At 42.7% G+C, this 16,538-nt stretch overlaps 1 protein-coding gene across 1 annotated transcript in view; it reads left to right on the top strand.

The window, feature by feature from the left end:
* smurf2 (SMAD specific E3 ubiquitin protein ligase 2) overlaps positions 1-16,538 on the top strand; it is a 50,539-nt gene that overhangs the window by 8,916 nt on the left and 25,085 nt on the right. The window contains exons 2-3 of the mRNA XM_071474457.1: positions 13,605-13,643; positions 14,872-14,980. Of these exons, the coding sequence (XP_071330558.1) occupies positions 13,605-13,643; positions 14,872-14,980 (148 nt within the window). The remainder of the gene's footprint in view (positions 1-13,604; positions 13,644-14,871; positions 14,981-16,538) is intronic.

Raw genomic sequence — 16,538 nt, 5'->3', positions numbered from 1 at the left:
AAGCTGAGAAATCATTCTTAGAAACTAAACCTCCCCAGGATTTGCGGGGGGGAAACCAAAATGGAGAAGCAAAGCCGTATATCTGGCAATTAACACAGCAGTGTGGTGGTCCTCAACTTCTGCTAAACAGGTTGGTATCATCCACTCTCCTCACTGCAGCTCGCTCCAGGCTTCTCCTCTACTCTCCTCCATTACATCAGAGGGGGGCAAAGGAGCCAAGAAGCTAGGAGAGCCGTGCAGCCGCTCACAACAGCTCGGGTCCCAGCCAACAGCAGTGCAAGCTTGCAGAAGCGTGAGCTGTGCTCTGCTCTGCTTTGCTCACTGTTTTGACTTCTCACTTAGCGGCAGCGGTGATGGTACTGTGGAAGACTTTACTCGCCTGGATGACTCTCCGTTAGGCACATTGTATCTCACGGAGTGGAAAGAGAGAGTGATGTACTATGCAGGGGTAACAAGAATGCCACTAAAAATTGCCATTGTGGCATGGTTTCCCACTATTTGGGCTGAAAATAGTCGGGGTGGACTCCTCTATTATGCAATTACAGTGGACTGTATCACGGAGGGAAAAGGTGACGTGAGATGGATGAAATGTTCTTACACTATGAATGTTGCCAGCCTCTTTCCTCTCACGTGTGGTTGTGTGTGGTGAGTTTCCCCATGTAGTCAAACAGGTTTTTGCAAAAGAAGATAAGACCTTGACTCAGTTGGAGTTGTTGCAATTGTACATCTTTTACACCTTTTGTCCTCGTTTAAAGACTGGTTTAGTTGGAAAGCAATCTTGGTTTGGCATCAGTGTTTCCCACAGGTTGTCAGTTTACTGTGGGGGTGACATTTCAGTTGTTTCGCATGGTTTCCCTGGCTTGAAAGGCTGTTCCATTTGCATCTCGGGCTGCAACTATTGATTATTTTACTTAGCAATCTGTTGATTATTTTTTGTGACTTATCAATTAATTTAGTCTATAAACAGTGAAAAACACCTGTTACAGTTTACTATAGGCCAAGGTGACATCTTCACATGTTTAGTCTGACCAACAGACTTCAGTTCACTCTCGTGTGACAAAGAAACACATTCTTGCTATTAATTTAAAACAATAATTAAATAACTAATCAATTGATCAACTTATTGTTGCAGCTCTGTTTGCATCTGATTTTGGGCTGTGGCTAACAATTGTTTTCATCATTGATTTTTTAAATTTTTATTTGTCCATTATTTTCTTGATTATTTATTTGGTCCAGCAGTTTGCCCAATGCCAGCGGCTCATCAATCTGACCAACTATCCAAAACCAAAATATATTCACTTTACTATTGTAGGAGGAAACCAGAAAATATTCACATGAGAAGCTGGAATCGATTTATTTTCTTTATTTATTTGTCCATATTTTTTTAAGTAACTCAAAACATTTAATCGATTATCAAAGTAGTTGCCAATTCATTTTCTGATTGTGCAGCTCCAAACTAATTGTACATCATGACCTGTCCATCCATTCAATTTTTGTTGGCAGAGATACGCTGTGTCACACACACACACACACACACACACACACACACACACACACACACACACACACACACAATGACTTATATTCATTGTCAGTGTAGTCACAGTCGCCCTTCGCCTGGCAGCAGCATTAAATCTTAATAGTTAGAAAACTCTGTTGGTGACAGCTGCCTGCGTTCACACATCACAGCACCTAAAATAGATCCATAACAAAACTTAACTTCCTGCCCATTTATTTATCTTGGCTGCTTTCCCAAACATTAACAATGTCTACCAGTTGCTGGGCTTTAATGCTGAATCGTTTTCTAACCGCTGCACATCATTTAGATACAACACCACCTGGCAGAACAGGTCTGAGCTTCCTCTGAGTGTCTCGACATGTTTCACGAGATCGCTCATCACTTCTCCATCTGAGCTTGATGTATAATGATATATGGCTTCTCTTAGTCATGGCCTTTTATCCTTTAATGAAGAGAAGATATGGGGGATATATTATGTCTTGTGTCTTTCCTCTAATTCCTCTGTTGTTTTTTTTTTTTGTTTTTTTTTTTAACCTGTCCGGTCACAGTGATTTGGTGCAACAGATGTCCCCCGACGTCCTTTTCCTGAAGTGTGTAACAGGAGTCCTGGGAATCTCAATGTTGTGTTTGCTTTGTGGTGTTTAATGCATGTCACAGGGACTATGAGTTTCTTAATACATTTCACTGCTGGTTTCCCCTCCACTCCTCAGTTGTTGACAGGATCGTTCTTTCCTCTCCTCACTCAGGGCACGTGTGAAATGGAGATGGAGCATGTCTTTTAATGCCTCTGTAATATTTTGAAACTTGGGAGGAGGGGATCAAGACCTTTTTCCTTTCTGTTTTCCTCTCTTTGTAAACTGATGCACGGGGAGATTTTGTTACTCTTTTTCCTTTCTAATTTTCTAAATCTTGGAAATTGCAGGTCTGTTTAGAGGCATTAGAAGATTTTCCTGGCACTTAGTAGTTCCATGATCACTCTGCCACCAATGACTCTAATATCTGTAATATGTGACCAGAAGAAGTCTTATCAGATTTACATATTACATAAGTGGATTTGCTATGATTTAAAAATCTGCCAAAGCTGAGATATTTCCCAGTGCCTACAAGTCAGTTTGCCTTAACCACATTTCCACAGTTAGCCTGCACCCCATGAAGAGTTGGACCAAGTTCCTGAAATCCTACCCTGCTCCCTCACTCTATTCTGCCTGACTCCAGTTAAGAGCTAAACTTAAGTGGTGTAGCCAGGTCTTTAAAAAGTAACCCACTTTTGTCATGAGCAGGGCAGCGCAGAATGCACTCGGTGGTTGACTCTGTGGCGCTGGACTGCCCCGTAAAGCTGGGCTTATTTTAGAGCTTGTTTGTCTGGTATCAGCTTTTCAGCGACAATGAGGTTGTTGCTGCAGTCACACTTGCTCGTGTTAAATCTTACATGTTTCAGATTATCGAAGCAAATATTTAGTCAGTTGCAACCTTTTTCTAATTAACCATGTGTTGCCTTGTAAATTGGTCACTCTATCATTGGAGGACCCTACCTCAGGGGCCCAAAAACCTTTTGAGGAACCCACAACCTAAACCTGTGTTTTGACTGAAGCAACCTGGTGATACTTTATTTTACGGGTGCCATATTTTCTATCAAATTTCCTGGAAACTTTCCTCATAATTTCCTGGAAACTAGCTTATATTTACCTAGAAATTATTCATTGTCAGTGTAGTCACAGTTTATATTTAACTATAAACTATTTTCCATAAATATTATTTCCAACAACTTTATTCTCGAAAACATGACGATAACAAGCGGGTACGTAAGAACTGTAGCAACTTTCTTGGAAGCATCCTTGTTATTCACATCTAAATACCGACTCAATTTTAGGAAATTATGAGTAAGGTTTCAAGTTAAAGGTTGTGTGTCACTGACTGGTCAGGCACAGACCCTAAAGCAAATACAGTTTGCGTACATCAATCACAAGCAGCTACTCTTCCTTGGCAAAGGGTCAACATTTCTTGTTGCTATTACAAACAAAGATAGGCTTTGTTGTCGGTTTCCCTCCTTGTTTTGAGATACGTGAATTAGAGCTAGGGGGTGAACGAGAGCGTGGGCGGTGGGTGAGCGAGTGAATGAGGGAGAGGGAGTGTGACGTAAATAAAGAAAGATCTCATTGCGGTTACAGACCTTAGCAGAAATAAATAACCGTGAACCACTCAGAAGAACGTAGATGAAGTTTTGCATATTTTTTAAAGATTTTTATTAAACAAAAATCAAAACATGACAACTCTGTTTCGTTTCAAACAGAGTTGTTATCTGCCACTGATCTCATTTTTGTGGTTCTTCAGATCTTGTGGAAACTGAGGAACAGGAATTTGAAAAGAGACTCTTCAGTCACTGAGTTTAGTACGTCAGGCTCCACAGTTCCTGGAACCTTTTGGTCAAAAACGACCACTGGTCAGTTGCTGAGTTGGTTCAGCTCAAAATGAACTTGGACTTATTCCCAATGAACTGCGCCTTATTTCCTTCCTGTGTTAGCCTGCATGGCTCCCTGTCTGTGAGGTTGCCATGCGTAGAAGCTCCAGCACCCAGCTAATATCGGCCTCCCTCCACCGCAGCCTCAGTGACAGAGGCTTACAGAGGCAGCGTTCAAGACCAAACATTACCCAACACACTGTCAGAGGAGATTGATAAGGAGATGGCTCAGAGATTAGCAAGAGACAGTGAAAGAACAGGTTCACCAGCACAACCATCAGCACTTGTCAGTCATTACTCAGCCGTCTTCATCTCCAGCTTTGTCCCTGCCTTCAGGTTTTAAGTCCCACAGAGGGTAGGGAGGAGTGGGGAGGGGAAGAGGAAGCCTTTTGTTTATAGAAGAACAATGCTGCGCATGAGAGTACACGGTCCTGGGCCTGGAGTCAAAACAGGGCAGACAGACAAACAGGCAGACAGGCAGAGGAAAGGTTGGGGGCTGGGAGAGCTGTGGGAGGAGGTGGGGGAGTACTGTTCCCTGAAGATGTGTCAGACTGTCTGGCGGGGTTGGGTCAGTGCTCTGGACTGAAGGAACCAGGTGGACAGGAAGGGAGGTTCAGACTGGGGTCAACCTAAGCTAGTAGGTCTGAAGAGATTTGCTTAGGTTCTCACACAGTTATGATTCAATGCAACCAAGAGAGCGGCTGATATTTTGAAATGCCTCATCTCCCTCTTCCTCTTATTAGTCTGTTTCCACGCTTTTTGAGGACAGGGATGGGAATGGCGCAATATGACCAGGCTGTCGTCTCTGTTCCCACACCCCCATTTCCTCCACCTCATAGACTCCAGTGTGATGGTTAACCGCAGAGCAACAGACTAGAGGCAGTGTGAACCCTCTTTTTCCCCACAGTGCTCTTTCCTTTTCCCATGATTCTTTGTGTTTGTGTGTGACTGTTTAAAATATATCACTTGACAACAGACAAAAGTAGATTCCCACTTCCATCTTGTCTCTCGACCAGCGATTGCTGCCATGGTGACGCCCCCTCCCTTCCCCTACCCTCCCCTAGACGTCATGTGACCTACCCCTCCCCAGGTGTTTGGCTTGAGTCTGGTGAACTTCATTGATTCGCCTGCACAGTGGGGCTCTTTGTGTCCCAGGCTGTGAGAAACTCGGCCCATCCTCTCGCCACAGGTGGAACTTTAACTTCACCCCAAGGTCTCAGCGTCTGCCTGCACAGAGCTGCTGCTGCCACTCAGAGGAATTCGTTTTTACAAAGAGACAGGAAGGAGCTGAGCAAATTTGAGCTCATAATCAGTCGTATGTGGTGTTTGCTTAGCTTTCCCTGCTGTCCTCTGGGAAGCGGCTCTGTTATGTGGAAAGCCATTATGTGACTAATAAGCTGCAGTCAGCCGAGCAGCTACCAAGAGCATACACACACACACACACGACACCCCTGCTCCTTGTGTGAGCCACTGGGTTGTATTACCACATAGTCACTGACAAATTTTTGCCAGGTATTTGTTCCTTGCAGCGGTAATGTGTGAGACTGTAGGTGGTTGTTAGGTGATGCTGCAATTTTTTAAACTGTGCTTTGACGTGTTTTAACTGTTTGTGTGTCTGCCGTCACATTTCTACTTTAGTCTGTTTAAAATAGCAATACTCAGTAAAAGTGTAGTGGGCTTTCAGCCTAAAAGGTTTTGCTCATTTATCAGATGGAGGAAGTTGTATGTGATCGCTGTTCCCGGTCAAAAGTGTCGTGTGGATGAGCCACTGATGGAGAGGTGGACCTCGGTGAAGCCATCACTCACAGCCTGAGCTGCAGAATGGAGATGTTAAACTTATTACTCACAGTGACATGTTCAGGCGCCTGTGTGTTTGACTGATGCTGTGTTGTATGGATGACCTCCTACAGAATCAGCTGGCAGTGAAAAACTGAGCTGACTTGTCGTCCCCATCAAGTCCATTGTGGTGCAAGTGATTTGCTGCAGTGGAAAAAAAAGCCTCTGATAGACTTTTCTTTGACTGTCATTTTTAAATGACTGTACCCATCTCCTGCTGTGAATCTCTCAGTGGTTCTCATCCTGTCTGTCTCTCTGTGGGGGTGTCTCTAACTCCCCCACCACCACCACCACCACCACCACCACCACCACCACCACCCCACCCTCAGCCCCATCAGTCAGCGCTGCAGTCCCTGGCTGTGTGAGGCAGTGCGACCGGAATGAGAAACACAGGCGACACAGAGAAACCCTTCTCTCAGCTTTGCCTCGATACTTGCCGTTGCTATGACAACAGAGGATTTTAGATGGGCCGAGATGCTCAGGGTTATGTGATGCTTTTCCGGACTGAGTGTCTTGTGTGTTTTTGTGACAGAGGAGGAGAAAGTTAGGAGGCGTTGAGGAGCGACACAGTCGTCTCATGGTTTAGTCCTGTGTGATACGGACTCAGCTGTTTAAACACTCATGATATGACACAACTGTGGCATCACAAGATGAAATACACTCCTAATGCTTAAACTGTTTAAAGACAGTTTAACATTTTTTCTCAGACTTTCGGTGCAAATGCAATTAATGAATGACTCAAATAAAAATATACATCTAGCTACTCTACAATGAAAATAAAATGCTTGCCAGATCAGCTTCACTCTCTTTTCAAACAAAAAATAAATCTGATACTGCCCTGGTTTTTTAGCTTCTTATTCATGATGATTTTCTGCTTTTCTTTGTCATGTGATAGAAATTTGAATATCTTTGGTTTCTGGAGTGATTATCATATAAAACAAGGAATTTGAAGACATCATTTTAGACTCTGATGAATTATAGAAGGCATTTTTCAATATTGTCTGGCACTTTATAAACAAAATGATTAATTAATTGAGAAATTAATTAATTGAGAAACTAAAATGATGCAGATTATTCAATTATGAAAGTTTTAATTTCAGCCCTGAACGAGATAATAATGTCATTGTTCAGATATTGAGTAAATGTGAAAAGTTTGCTGGAGTTTCTTTTCCCCTCAGTTGGCTGGGCCAACACCTAAATGAAACGTGTTCAGAGAAGCAGTTTTTATATGTCCCACCAAGGACAAGAACATAACTGCCAAACCTCCATAAGATTTAGACGATATATTGTCTCTTGCTTCACATTTTTCTTTGATGAAATATTGTGCTATAATATGCTGTTGCGCTCCTGTAATGGTCTTTCTGAAGTATGAGGGTGCCAGAAATGTTTACAGGCTTGGGGAGAGGTTTTACTTTGGGGACAGTATAATGTCCACCCACCAGATTCAAGCTCTCAATCTAACCCCTCACCCCTTATTAACACTGGCAACCTGCTCCATTCTTTGGTTTTACTAAATATTGCCACTCCCCGAAAAACAGCTCTGAACAGTAATGATGTGATTCTAGCTGGCATCTGAAATCAGCTTTTAATGTTTCCACTTTTCCCACAATTTCTTTTAATCTTAGGGTCGTGTGTATGTCTCCATTACATTGTGGGGTTGACTCTGTGTGTGTGCGTGCGTGCGTGCGTGCGTGCGTGCGTGCGTGCGTGCGTGCGTGTGTGTGTGTGCTGACGTATGTGTCTCTCTTCCATCTCTATGTACGAGGAGAAAGAGAGGGAGCACATAATTACATTTGTCTTAGTGTGAGCATGAGAACGCCGGTCCAGGGTGACCAATAAAACAACAGATTTACGACGCTGCCCTGTAGGTGCAAGTTTGCCCACTTCCTTTTCTCGGGAAAGGCTTCTGTCATCAGGACTCCATTTCCCATAACGGCATCAATTTTGGGGGATTTCTTTGAGCAGGCGGCTAAACAAGGAACAGCATTTGACTTAATGTCATTAAAAGGCTTCAAACATAATAGCCTGCTGTGTATGTTGGGTCATATAGTGACTAATGATATATCTCTGCAAGGGGTTTGACATGACTGGAAAGTGTATTACCCGAGCGTAAAATAATCGCATAAAAAGGCAGACATTTAAATTTCGAATCACTGGATCAAAATATTAAGCTTCTTTGTTCATTGTCTCCCTCCCCACGCTCCCTTCCCTGCGTGCCCTACATTCAGAATCCCCTCGCTACTCCGTTCTGTTTATTTATTTGATTTCTTTTCAGAATAAATTCAGCCCATCACAGTTAAGATTAAAACAACATAATTAGAGAGACTTTTAAAGCTCGGGGGCGGGGTGTTTGAAATTCAGATGAATGCATACAAAGAGTGGGAAGGATTGTCAGAGCGAGGGAAGTTGGAATCCTTCGAGAAGCTCCATTAAACATGAATGAACCAATCCTGCCACAGAGGATGACACAGCAGCTCAAACCAAGGGTCCCACCAACCCAGCCCACCCTTCATGTTCGAGATCCGAGACCGCTTCGACTCCTCACAGCATCAATCACTCCACCTTAGACAGACAGAGACTTTGCTGATACTCTCGGTGAAGCCCTCAGCTTAACTAAAGGAAGTAGTCTGCTCACTTCAGTTTTTGATCCTTTTTTCCCCTTTTTGGATGTGTGGACTGGGTATGTTCTTTTTTTTTTTTTTCTCCTGTAAGTGGAAGCTTAAGAGTAAAATGAGAATAGACAGACTGTTGTGTTCTTTGGCTTGGTTACACTAGATATTTACAGGGTGATAAGTAAAATACATTTAAGCAATGAAAGAAGCCTGTTGCATTAGCTGACCTTAAGTTTGCTCTAAGGTTTGAATGTTAAGTCTAACTACATAAGTAGTCCTTTGTTCACTAAACTTACCGCTTTGTGCAGTCGCAGCTGAACTAAGTAGACTGTAACCAAACTATTGTCCCAGAAAGGGACTTCACTGATCAGTTCTGTTCATGTTTTTTTTGCTGTATCACTCATAAATATGGTCATCAATAGCAACAACTTCAAGAAAAGTATCTGGAATGGAAACAGACACAGCAAATAAATCATGGCGCACATGAGGCATGTGACTCAAACTTCCACTGAAGCCTCTGTTCTGCTGAAGAGATGAAGAGTCGCAGCAGATGAAATCATCAGATCTGTGGCGCGATGAGGAGACTGTTAACGTTCCTTAAATTAACACGAGACAAACATAAATGTCAAGTTTCCATCACTGACGTTTGACTTTTGTCTTTTCATTACGTCAGCTCGTTGCACCCTCTTCGCCTGAAATGGTTTAATGGCACCAGACTGTATAATTAGAGCCACCAGCTGTTTATCTCCATGAACCAACTCATAATATTAACATAACAATAGTAGATAGAACTGTGCATTAATTTGCATTTGATTTTGCAGATTTCCCAGAAAATTGATTTAAGATTTGAAGTAAATATGTAAGGATTGTCAGAGGAAACGCACATTTCTTCTTGCTTTATGTCATAGGTGCATCTTTCTTATGTCACCATGACGACACTTAATAAGGAATTTACACTTAAATTTTAATTTTATCTTTACCTTTTAACTCACATTTTGGTCTGTCCTGTTTTTACTAAGCTATAGTGTAACTAACTTTTCTCTCTAGGTCTTTTTTTATTTGTTACACGACAATTAGTCAAACAAATGACATTGTCAACATTAGAGTACAATGCTATGAACGTCTTCCAGGAAAATGCACACCTGTTTTTAAACAGTTTCCTTTCCTCCCTCTTTTCCTGCTGTCAATGTAGACCAACTTTTCACTTCGCATATATCCATGGTTAACCGATGTGGTCGAACAGCACGTCATCTGACCTCGGTCTGAAGGAGTACAATCCCAGCCCTCACCGACACCAAGTTACTGTTGCTCAGATTTGTCTGAGAAACAGGTTTTTGATCTTCATCCTCTCAGAGTGGAAACTACCTATTATGCACATCTGTAAACTACAGCTCAACTTAAGTCTGTGTACATCACCATTACATTTTATAATGACTGTTTCTTCAGACTGTAATGACAACTGTTTTCTGATGGTTGGATTCAGCTGCATCGTGATTGCTGTCTTCACGCTCTCCTCCTCTGTAGCCTCAGACTCTTAATTGGCTTCCCTGGTGCCTTTGTTTCCCTGTGTCTACCATTCCAGTGGTTTTCTGTACACTTTCTGTTTTCAGCTGTAATTCAACCCCTTATATGTTTTCATAAGGAGCCTATATAGGTATAATTGTAGCGTTGCCTTCCTGCTGTGTGGCGAGCTGAGAACTGCTTATTCACAGGAGGGTCTGCAGGTTTTCCTACACTAGGTTAAAGCTGAGCTGGCTGTTGGCTGTGTGGGCCATGTCATGCCGTGCTTTACCCTGCAGTTGGTCTCATTTTGTCTTTGTCGTTTTTTTGTTCCTGTCTGGGCTGTGAATGTAGGTGTTGCTGAGTATAGTAGTTGTTCACTACTCTTTCTCTTTACCTCATGTAGATTATTTGCATTGTGCTTTGTGGACATGGTACAGAGTATTTGATTGTTTTTTGTTTTTTTTTTTCCTCTCTGGAAACATCAAGTCACTGTTGAGCTCTCTTTTATATTATACACGTTGTCTGTGTCATTTGGGCAGAAGCGTTGTGGAAACACAAAGAAAACGTCTGCTCACCTGCTACCTTACTCCACCTTATCCACCTCCCTCAAAGCCTCCAAGTGTGCACACACTTACACATCCACATTTATTCCTCTGTGATGTTAATAGATGGAGTGGAGAGCAAGGTGTCTCCAGGGCGTGCGGGCGGGTGGGCGGTTGGTTGTGCGTGTGTGCGTGCGTGCATATGCTCGCCTGTGTATTCAGGAAGAGTGCGACCGAAAGCGATGCATTCCAGATGTTTTAGAAATGAGGTGGGTTTCACTGGAACGTAACACATTCCCAGGGATGTTTGCAGAAAGAAATTCGTCCTCATCTGTCGAGCATGTCCCCCCCCCCCACCCCCCCCAGTCCTCCCCCAGGAGGGTATGCATCTAGTTTAGTCGTCTGTTTTCACTCCTCTCTCTGTCTCCTAATGGGGTTTTGTGTCATTAAAGCCTCAACCCTTTGTGTGTGTGTCCGTCCCTTGTGCAGCTGTAAACACCATGCATTAGTACATGTTGGTGTGTGAAGCTGGTGATTTGCGTATTTAATTCTGTCGACACATCTCTTTGAAACTACGGCCTCCTCCCGTTTCCTGGTGGGCAAAATTGCCTCAGCTCAGGCCCAAAGTGATTCAGGGTGATATTTGAAATGGTGTGGTTGTGTGTCTGAGTATGTGTGGCATGGGATGAGGGGGGGTAGTAGATGAATAGGCAATGGCTGTATATTGAATGGCTTAAGCTGCAGTCTGCCACTGTGGGTGTGCCTTTGTCTATTTGTGTTAGCAGAGTAAAGTCTGAGCACTCTCACCTGCACATGAGGGGAGTGGGCCAGGCCAGAGAAAAGGCCCATACACCCAGCTGGGGCTGTGACTGGTTAATCCAATTTTTTTGATTAATCAGTGAATCATTTGATATTTAAAATATCAGAAAATGGTGAGAAGGTCCAAGGTGACATCTTGACATTGTTGGTTTGGTCCAAACATCAGCGTTAAGTCCAAAGAGATTCAGTTTGCTCTCACACAAGAAAAGCAGCAGAAGCTGCAACCCAAATTTTTGGAAAATTAATTGTGTGATTAATTGATTACAAAAGTGCTTTCCAGTTATTTTTCTGTCAATCAGTTAATTGATTAATTGACCAATGGTTTCACCTGTAAATCCAGCCCTGGAGCTGGTTCTAGGGCCTTGTTTAGACCTGGCATTAATATGCATCTTTAGTGATCTGATCAAAAGCGGTCAGCTCCAAGTACATCAGTTTACACCTGCCCATAAAATGCGTCTCCACATGTGTCTAGAGTGAGCGCTTGTGATCTGATCTCACTTCCCCGCTTTATATGTAAATAAACAATATGCTTTGTTGTTTTTAGCCTGGCTACAGCCACAGACGAGTTGTTGTCAGTAGAGCGAGAGCGGGACTAAATAGATACAGATTCATTTTGATCAGCTGCTGATCAGTGGTTCGTTGCAGGTGTAGAAGTATTTAATACCTATTCTTGTGCAATTTTATTGTGGCTACAAGCTGAATTATCATTATTACTTTTTCTGTTTTACTTCTAATACTAAACACAACACAAAGCCTAGAAAAGCTAAAAGGCACAAATACATATATATATTTAATAAGCAAGTCACACTGAGATCGAAATCTCATTTACCAGTGAGAAATGGAGAATAGGAAAAGACCTGCATTCATTAATTATTACAAATTTGCAAACAACAGATAAAACTAAATATTAGAATTTGCCTAAAATGAAGAAACCTCACCTGTTTTCTTGCACAATATGAATAAATCATAGCAGCAGCTCAGCAGTGAAAGGCCAGGATGAATCTTTTCACTAAATTCAAACTATTCATGTAAAATTAAAAAAAAAAAAAATATGGTTACTGCTTCTCTCTCATTGAAAATCTTAAACTAACAGACACAAGATGCTTCACAAGACGCTTCACTCTAAAGTCCATTCAGTGCACAGTATGTGCACAGGAGGTTTCTACACCACACTTTAAGTTGTTTATCGGATCACAATTGGCTTCCCACCCCAGTGTAATGTCACAAAGCCACGCTGCTACAGTTCGTATGTGTCCTAACGTCAGATTCAAAGTAAGCCCAGACTTTCTCCTCTTTAGCAGATGAATGTGAAAACAGCCATACATCATTCTGCAGAGCTCAAACATCAAGTGAAGTGATAATGAGCGAAACACATTTTTTAGCGGAGTGAGACTTTAAATCGTGTGAAATCAATCTCTGTGAAGCAGTGAACCTTTTATTTTTAGCACACTTTCTTTAAAATGACTGCCATTAAATATAAACCACTCTCTCACTCCTGTAGGTTTTTATACATTTTACATATACATGCATTTTTGTCTCATCCCTCTTCAACCCAATGAAGCAACCACATCAGTATCCAGACCAATTAGTGCCTGTTCCTCAGCAGACTTTATCGCAGGAATAAGCTGAGCCAAAACTGTGTTTCCATGAGCCTGACTCACTGGCTGTAACTCTTAACTCCAGACGTCCAGGTGGTTACTGAGCTTCCTCATCCATCTACACATGTACAGGAGGAGGGTGTAAGTGGCTCTGCCTCATCACCTCAGCAACCGCCTCCATGGCTCCTGGAGTCGATCAACAGGATCAGCCTCTCTGCTGCAGGCAGGAGAACAAGAGACACAACATCACCTCCTCTGGCTTGGAGCCTGAATGTTGTAATTGTTAGTTGCTCTACAGGTTCAGTTTTAAACTCGCTTTCTCTGCTGTTGTCGACAAGGTGTTCTCTTCACATACATTGTTGGCATACTGTTCTATAAAAATGCCATCCAATTGTAGGTAAGCAATGGTTTGTGTAGTCTGTGCCAAAGTTAGCCTGTGTGTGACTCAGGCCCGTGATGCAGTTGTTTCTCCGCAGTGTTTTCCTACTTGAATCCTGAACTAGACAAATCATTTCCTGCTGCCCACCCATGTACATTCCTGCCACTTTTCTAACATTTGCGTCTGAAGTAAAAACATAAAACTTAAAAGAAGGTAAATGAGCCGTTTCAGATGGCTTTGCTGCTCGTCAGCAGAACTGTTAACCGCATAACTCTGATTTACTATTTGTGAATGTTGTGTTTATGTTAAATTAACTCTTGACTGTTTCTCTTTTTCAGTGCTGTGCGCCAAAAACCTGGTGAAGAAGGACTTCTTCCGTAAGTATCAGCCAATCACAGCTGCTTATGATCAACCTGTCTTTTCTCTTCATGTCCTGTTTTCCTCTTTTTGGTTTTGTGGATATATGATGCATGCACTATAAAGACGTCTTGAGACTGAGAAATGTGGGGCACTTTGCTGTTAGCTGTCAACAGCACAATAGGATCCACTTACACAGCTGTTTCAGCAGAGTGGAGGGTTTACTACATATGTCCTTGGTAGTAGGAGAGTGTTGTCTACACAGTGCTCCATCACTCTAAACACAAAACTGCAGATTCAAATGTGAGACCTGACAAACTGTGTCTACAATAACGTCACTGAAATACCCTGATACACTTTTCCACAACCTCTCAGCATCAAACCGTCAGTTCATCTAGTCCTCTAAAGACTTAATAAGTGGTGTATAGGTGTGTGCAGTGTTGTGAGTGTTTTGGTGTGTTTGGGTCAGGCTGTCATGGTGAATGAGCATGTAAAGGTCTTCTGCTCACTCAGGTGATTTTTGTGGTGCCCATTCCTGCCATTCCAATGCTCAGGAGCTGAGCAAACATTCAGTCAGGGAGCTGGAGCAGAGCAGCCCCGAAACCAGAGATAAAAATGTCTGTGTCTTCATTTGTGAACTAGGTCTATATAGAGCTGCTCTGTTTTTTGTCACTGTGCATGTCTTGATGCATTTGTGTCTATTCGTGTTCATGCTTCAACCACATGGACTTATTTGAAGCCAGGATCATTTGCGTTATTGTTACTATCTCTCTCTCTGCTTTGTGGAGTGGTGAATCATGAAGTTAGTTTATGTAAAAAAAAACAAAAAAAAAAACAGTGTCCAAAGTGTTTCTGCACTTTAGCCTCTGATGATATGCGATGGAGCTCGACATAACATACCCAACACATGTTGCAACCGGCAAATGTTTTCTATTTCTCCTGATAAATGATAACCTGGAATTGCCTGATTGACAAAGGACCTCATATGACATCAAAAGACAAAATGTTTGTGCAGGTAAATAATGACTAATCTGTGACGAGTCTGGACTGGTCCTAAAGCAGGAACAAGCACTGTAAACAACACAGCATCTGCGTCAGCTGTATTTATCTCCATCTGCCGTGTAGCCAACGTGGCTGCGTACTGTTGTCATTTTTGTCTTGTTAAACAGTTTGTCATCTCATATTTACTCTTGGTTGATGAGTCTGAGGCTGAGTGTGGTGTTGTTGTGTTTTCTCCTCTCTCTGCAGGCCTTCCTGATCCCTTTGCCAAGGTGGTTGTGGACGGCTCAGGACAATGCCACTCTACAGACACTGTGAGGAACACACTTGACCCCAAGTGGAATCAACACTACGACCTGTGAGTCCCAGAGCTTTTGCTTTTAAACACATTTCTCAGTCATTTCTCGCATCTGTTTTTGGAGAGAAAAAAAAAGTCAGATTCCTTCTTGGTTTATTTGAATACCTCCCACCTACCTAAAGACTTAATCTGATTACAAACAGCAGTTTGAGGCTATACTTGTCCTGTTACAATGCCTTGCAGTTTTTTATGTCTTTCTTTATTTAACCTTGATAAGTGAGCACACTGAGACGTGTCGAGCCAGTGCCATTAACAGGACCTGAACAGTAACAGATGTAAACAGCCGTTGCATCTGGCGTCTCACTTATCTAGATACTCTGTAATGACATAACCCTTCTGCGCCAGCAAACAGTCTAAAAATGTCCCTTGGAACGGTATTTAAAGCACCGAAAAGGAGCGGAGTCTCCAATAGTATTTTCTTCCATTGACTGAAACACGTGCATGTCTTGTTGTACCCTGATTGCCTTTTCCCAAAGATGGTTTGTCCTGTGAAAGTAACCTGGAAAAAATAGAGACAGAGCGCGTGAGTGAAAATGTGAGAGTGAAAGTTTCCAGTATTCACCCGGTGTTTATCCAAACCGTCATGCGTAGCCAACAGCAAGAGGAAGCACATGTCTCCGTTTGTTTGGTTGCCGGGGATACAGGACCCTCTCTCTACATGGCTGTTAAATTAGCTGCTCATGTCACATTCTGACAAGAGGGAAAAAGTCACGCGCACGTACGCACACCTTAAAGATAAATAGATGGAGAGGAGAACACAGACTCGTGGCTCAGCCGAGCTCCTACCAGGAGTCTGCAGACGAAGCGGACTGGAGTTTTCTGTGAAAGTTGCTCGTGTTTCTGCTCCTGTGATAAGTTTAACATCACTGTACCCACTGTGCTGTCTGCCAGTGTTTATCCTCATGGCCAGCAGAAGGACTCTCAGGCGGTGTGTTGGAGGAGACAGGTTTTAATTGACTGAGAGCAGCCTCGAAATCCGTCTGTCTGGCTCACACTTATTAAAATAGGGCCTGCAACACCTGGTGTTCCCAATACAGCCTAGTCCATTAAAGCTGTTGGCAGTGACTCTTTTTTTCCATTTGTTATATGTGCTCATGTGAGGGTGTAGAAATCCTGTAAGTGTGCCTGTGTGTGTGTGTGTGTGTGTGTTTGTGTGTGTTTGTGTATCCGCAGCCTTGGTTTCATTGGTCAGCCACAGCCAGCGAACTGGCCTGTGAACTGTGACCCTTCAGTTTTGCTGCAGGATGTGGCCGACATGCCAGGGATAGCAGACACAGTCAGCGTGGCTGCCTGCCACTCAGGCTCAGTCTGTCTGCACCAAGTGTGTAAAACAGACAATGACTAAGAACCACATCGAAAATTAGCATAGCAGTCACTCCTGCTGTCAATTTGTAGAGGACAAGGACAGAGTCATTTTTTAAGAGGGTCCTCATCTCTTGACTGAGGATTATGATGTTGTTTTCAAGCATTTTTAAGTCTCCTGCCAGAGCACACTCAGTCACATTTGGTTCACTGGGAGCCCTTCAGATTTAGCATAAATAAAAAAAATATATCTGCA

Source organism: Trachinotus anak, unplaced genomic scaffold (genome assembly GCF_046630095.1).
Source record: "Trachinotus anak isolate AG129_WGS33_773 ecotype Australia unplaced genomic scaffold, CSIRO_AGI_Tana_v1 ptg000003l, whole genome shotgun sequence".
In the NCBI taxonomy this organism is placed as follows: Eukaryota; Metazoa; Chordata; class Actinopteri; order Carangiformes; family Carangidae; genus Trachinotus; species Trachinotus anak.
This window is presented reverse-complemented; position numbering and strand designations above follow the sequence as displayed.